The sequence below is a fragment of the Gastrolobium bilobum genome, unplaced genomic scaffold, assembly GCF_033153095.1.
Source record: "Gastrolobium bilobum isolate Gb01-03AN ecotype WA unplaced genomic scaffold, APGP_CSIRO_Gbil_v1 utg7904, whole genome shotgun sequence".
Lineage (NCBI taxonomy): Eukaryota > Viridiplantae > Streptophyta > Magnoliopsida > Fabales > Fabaceae > Gastrolobium > Gastrolobium bilobum.
In genome coordinates this window covers 323,836-329,751 of record NW_026899548.1, presented here as the reverse complement: position 1 = coordinate 329,751, position 5,916 = coordinate 323,836, and the positions used below count along the sequence as shown (strand labels likewise).

The 5,916-nt window shown below is 35.3% G+C and overlaps 1 protein-coding gene across 1 annotated transcript; it reads left to right on the top strand.

Annotated features, from left to right (window-relative positions):
* Positions 1–2,622: 2,622 nt before the first annotated feature.
* LOC133291334 (uncharacterized) lies at positions 2,623–4,316 on the top strand. The gene is made up of 2 exons (XM_061489588.1): positions 2,623–2,745; positions 3,030–4,316. Exon 2 carries the CDS (start codon positions 3,051–3,053, stop codon positions 4,314–4,316), a length of 1,266 nt encoding a protein of 421 aa, XP_061345572.1. The 5' UTR covers positions 2,623–2,745; positions 3,030–3,050.
* Positions 4,317–5,916: the final 1,600 nt, after the last annotated feature.

Here is a 5,916-nt window from a genome sequence, read left to right as displayed (position 1 = left end):
TACTTTTATAAAAAAAATAAAAATAAAAATAAAATAATAAACCTCATCACTTTATCTTTATGGCATTGAGATAATTATTTTCTTATACATATATTCATTGGCAGAACACAACCTGGTCGCACTGCATTAATTTCATGACAACCAAAACCAAACACTCGATAGGTTAAGTGATGTACTGGGTACTTAGGCCCGTATTATCATAACTGATGCTAACTCAAAGAGTCAACTCCTTAACAATGTTAGGCCCAGATAAGGTTTAGAAATGGCACAATAGGAGAGGCTAGGAGCCAACCCCTTCAACCAGAACCACTGAACACTGAATACTTCAACTTATAACATTTTCAAGTCATGTCATGGGGCTTTTATCTCCATGTGTAGATTTAGATCACTAATATATTGTATCTCAAAAGGGCAAGCTAGTAATATAGTCTTGTGTCAATCTCGAACTTCCGAAGTTAAATCAGATTACCTCTTCTATTTAATTTTCTATCCACTCTACTACTGCCCGCTAATGGCTATGGTGAAAATAAATGAAAGTAGCCACAATTAGGAGAAAGTGGGTGAGATCCCAAGTCACACAGAGGAAAGAAAAGCACAAGCACATAGAGAACCGAATTTGATTAGGCTTGGCTCACTCTGCTTTCAATTACATCTGTAATTCCACCAAATGAGGGTAAAGAATATTATGAAAAAAGTACATAAAATTTACTCCATGAATTATAAAGAATCAATTCAATCTAAAATTTATTGATTGATGACTTTTTTAATGATTTACATCAACTAAACAAAATGCGGTAGCTAGGATCAGAATGCTATGGTACTTCCTGGCTGACATAAATTTCCTCAAACAGATCAGAAGCAAAAGCCAATAAAGACACATTCGGAAACCGTCTGCAAAAATGAAACAAGTGGTTACCATTTAGAATTGGAGGTGGTAGTGGTAGATATCTCTCTCAGACGTGCCTTTTCATTGAAAGAGGGAGAGAGTAATTAGTTTCAAAGATAAAAAAATGGGGTGAAAATTTACATATACCGCTAGAATATTACGAGTAAAAATTGAACCAAATACTTTTCATCAACATTTTTTTTTTTTTTTTGGGATTCAAGGGAAATAAACATCATCATCAACATTTTTAGCACACAAGACTTTAGTTTTATGCCATTCACATTTTCCAAATATCCTGGAATATATTTTAATAAAGTGATCGGTTATATTTACAATATTTTTGTTTACAAATTTTACAAATTATATTATATTCTTTCAGGAGTACAATTCTAACCGAGTCTACTCCAAGTTTGTAAATAAAAATTTGTAAATATAAGTCTTCCCTTTAATTAAATATATACATTTTAAAAAAGCTATAAAGATGAAATGAATTTTTTTTAAAACTATATTATATTAAAGGCCCTGCACATATATAAAAATATGTAGGACCAATATTTTCTCTTTTTCTCTCCTTTTCTTATGTGAGCCCATATGAACACATATATTTTTATGTATATAAAAGATAAATTTATCTCTGACAAATTGTCAGAAACAATAAACCCTGGGCTAAAGCATCATTTTAAAGTTTTTGGACAAAAGAATTGCCCGGTTAAAGCTGATTGCATAAGTTTTTTCAAAGTAATGCAGTCAAACATGTCACCTATGCTGACGGGACTAGTCCCGTCACTGAAACTGTCAGGACTCGTGCCACGTCAGCACCACGTAAGCAGTCCAATTACCGTAAATTTTCGGAAGACCATAACTTGTGACTCGGGTATCCAAATCAGATGATTTTTTTTTTGATTTCACATAACTTTTCAAGATCTACGCAATGAAACCTCATTTGATATATTTTATCTCCCACAAACATAGTCTTATGGATAAACACTCTTGTGATTGTGATACAATTGTTACAAATTCAAACTATGTTTTTGGGAGATAAAATATGTCAAACGAGGTATCATTGCGTAGATCTCGAAAATTTATGTGAAATCAAAAAAAAAATCATCTGATTTGGATACCCGAGTCACAAGTTATGGTCTTCCGAAGATTTACGGTAATTGGATTGCCAACGTGGCGCTGATGTGGCACGAGTCCCGTCAGTATCAGTGACGGGACTAGTCCCGTCAGCATAGGCGACATGTTTGAGTGTATTTCTTTGGAAAAACTTATCCAATCAGCTTTAACTGGACAATTCTTTTGTCCAAAAACTTCAAAACGGTGCTTTTCTCTATTAAAAGCTATATCTCGGAGTAGGTAACCTTTTCTTTTTGCAGTTTTTATCTATAACTCTACGAGGAATGAAGTTAAGAAGGTTATCATAAATACTCAATGAACTTAACTAGGAATTAGGATGAACTGCTACCACGTCCTTTGAAGTTAAACCCAAAAAAGAAAAAGAAAAAGAAAAGCATGCAAATAAATATGCGTAATGAGCGGTGACCACACAGAAATATTCCGAAATTCCAACCTCGTTTGTCTCGTACATTGTTCATGGCCTACACAGTCACACCTACCCCAACCAAATGAACTCTAGCGGCGGGACCCACATTCTTCGTTGCCGGAAACATCGAAATTCAGGCCGCAAGCTCCCATGGAACAAACACTCCGGTAACACTTCTCCGGTGAATTTCCGTCAAGGCTCCCCAAAAACTCAGTTTTCTGCTAGGAAGCTCGCAGCAGGCTTATGGCAGTTTCGATTTAAGGAGGTTTCACCTTTCCCACATGGATCTTTCCGTTTCTCTAACTCACAGTCACGGGTATGTGCCATAATACTGCCATGTCATGTAGTTTTTAACTTGGTTTTAATATGAGAATATTCACTTGTTGGAATGTGAAAACAAAAAGTGGCAATTAATGCAATTGCCTTTGAATCTTGGAACTGCTCTTGTTGTTCTGTCCAAGCTTGGTCTATCTTTTATAAAATTTACTTTAATTGATCACTGTGTTAATTTCTCCTCTTCAATTCAAGTGAACAACAATATTGAGATTCTAGTTCTGCTTCCTAATCCATTACCTTCCAATTTGTGCTCCCTGTCCTCAGCTTGAATGTTCAAAGGAAGAGATGACAGCTTTTTCTTCTAAGATTCATAGCAAGAAGCATCTTAAAGAAAGAAAATTAAGAGGTGACTCTGTTGTCTCTGCTCTGATACCAGAACTCCTTCGGGCTCAAAGGTGCATCAATAAGCTTAAAGCCGAACACAATTCCTCTAAGAAAAAGCTAAAACAATTGGTTCGGAACCTTGAAGAGGAAAAAATCCTCTGGAAGCATAGAGAAGCCCAGAAGATTCAAGCAATTTTAGATGAGTTAAAGGATAAGTTGGCAAGGGAAAAGAGAAGTAGGGAGAGGATGGAGTTACTGAATACCAAATTGCTACATGAGCTGGCTGAAGCCAAGCTATATGCCAAGAAATTTATGATAAAATATGAGGAAGAGAAAAAAGAAAGAGAACTAATGGAGCAAGTTTGCAATGAATTAGCTATGCAAATAGGAGAAGACAAGGCTAAGCTTGAGGGATTACAGAAGGATTTTATGGATATTCGCGAGGAAGTGGAAGAAGAGAGGAAGATGTTCCAAATGGCTGGGCTATGGCGTGAAGAAAGTATGCAGATGAAGCTAGTTGATGCAAAACTTGCTCTTGAAGATAAGTATAATCAGATGATCCAGTTGATTGCTTATATGCAGGATTTCTTAAGGTCAAGGGGTGATGAGCTAGACACCATGAAATCAAGGGACGCTCAGTTGATCAAACAGGCTGCTGAATCAGTAAATGTTCAATGTATAAAAGAAGAACTTTCATATGATTTCTCAAAGTCAAATGAAAATTTTCCCATTTACGAGGAGCTCAGAAAAGGCAAAATCAACGAGAGAGCGATTAAAGCAGACTCCCTTCCCTCATCCACCATCCACATCGTGAGTTTTGATGAAGATTACTTAAACAATTACTCTGTGTTACATCAACCGAGCACCTCCAGTGATTATGGTTGTTACAAACACCGTGATTCCGTGGCACAACATAATTCAGAAGATCTTACATTTGATGAGTGTAAAGGGAGATTCACAACAGGCTCATCATTTCATAGCGGTGGGATTACTTCCACTTTTATGTGTAAAGGTTCAGGGGAAGGTGGCTTCAAACGTTGGGAATTATTGGGACAACGAAACTCTACAGACACCATGAATCCACACATAACTCGTGGGATTAAAGGATGCATAGAATGGCCACGACCACGAGGCATTTCCAAAACCAATTCGAAGGCCATCTCTTTGGAAGAAAGAGTGCGAAAACAGAAATCTCAGTTACAACTTATACTTAAGCAGCAGGCTTAAGACCTTGTTTGAAAAAGATGAATTAGAATAAAATTCCATCAATTTACTCTTATCTTCCGTGGTCCATGGAATAAAATTCCATCAATTTCTCACAGTTTTCAGCTTGTTTGTCGAAAATAACATTGTGTCTGTCCGTCGTCTATTCAGCCTTTGATCAATTTGTAATCATGCTACGGTTATAATTGATAGCATCTCGAATTTTGAGTGTGATTGATTCTTTTATGGAAAACCAAACCATTTTTGTAACACAGATGTATTTTTATTCCTTGACAAGCTACATTGTGTATGTTTCCTTGAAATCATGTCTTGCACACTTATTTTTTATGATCTCTTGATATAAAATTTGTTCAATTTGTGGTCATTGTCCTGAGGCTATTGATGCTCTTACACTTTCCCCATGTCTCACTGACCTGTGTGTAAAACTATCAACGGCTGCAATGAAACAAAGAAAGGATACTTTTGAACCCTAAATTATTCGATGAGGTTAAGTTATTCGATAAGGTTATATTAATTATTTATATATCTCTAATATGTTTTTTTACACGAGAGTTCATTAAGCTTAAAGGATGATAATGCATAAGCACACCTACCTATTAAATGGGGACGGTGAGATCAAACACATGTGATACCAAGACTCTAATACCATATAAAAAATTATTTTAACTTAAAAACTTAAATTATTAGATGAAGTTATATTACTGGCCGTATATATCTAGCTATCTGATGAGGTTTTATAAATTTCTAACAGTATCCAATAAAAAAAACTAATCAAATGAAAAATCGGTTGCCACTTATTTTAATGGTTATCACAGTATATTGTGGTAACCGATGACTAACCATTTTGTTAAAGAAATATAAAATTAACCTGTCATCATTTATAAACTTAAACTTTTTGGTGAGATAGTTGCGGATGGTAATTAATCGTTTAAAAGCTCTTGCATGAAAGGATTGGTTAAAAAGACATAATATAAAATCATTGAAAAACTAAGCTTTAACCTAAATTAGTTCTTTATACATTTAATGGTAATTATCACGTAGCAATCATCATTTGCTATGATTTACTCTCCTTGTGCTTCTTTGACGGTTTAACCTAAACGTCTGAATATATATATATATATATATATATATATATATATATTCTAAATAATCAGCAACACATTGAATGATTAACTCTGACTTAATAAAGTCGTATAAAGCCGGTGGACAAGAATGGCATTCCTGATGATGCGCCTATAATTTTTGCAGTATTTCTTTGCTGGCAGATATGGTTAGCTTTAAGATGGACCCGGTTAATCCATGCGAGCTTTAACTATATTAGATGGAGACCCTACACGTAGTTTTCTTTATGATTCGTGCTTTGTGGGTTTGTTTGTCTTTTTTTGTTTTTTTGTTTTTTTTTTTGAAGAAATGAACAAAAGGCAAAATACAGGTCAGGGGAAAATGAAGACCCCAGACAAAACATGAAGTTAAAAAGCACCTTGACACTGTATCCTCGGTCTGCGTCACGCCAAAGCCTCTTCAAAGTTTCATGCTTGTCAGTAAAATGCTAAACCATGCCGTGTTAGCCCCACCAGAGACAACTGTCCTTTATGTAGGAGGA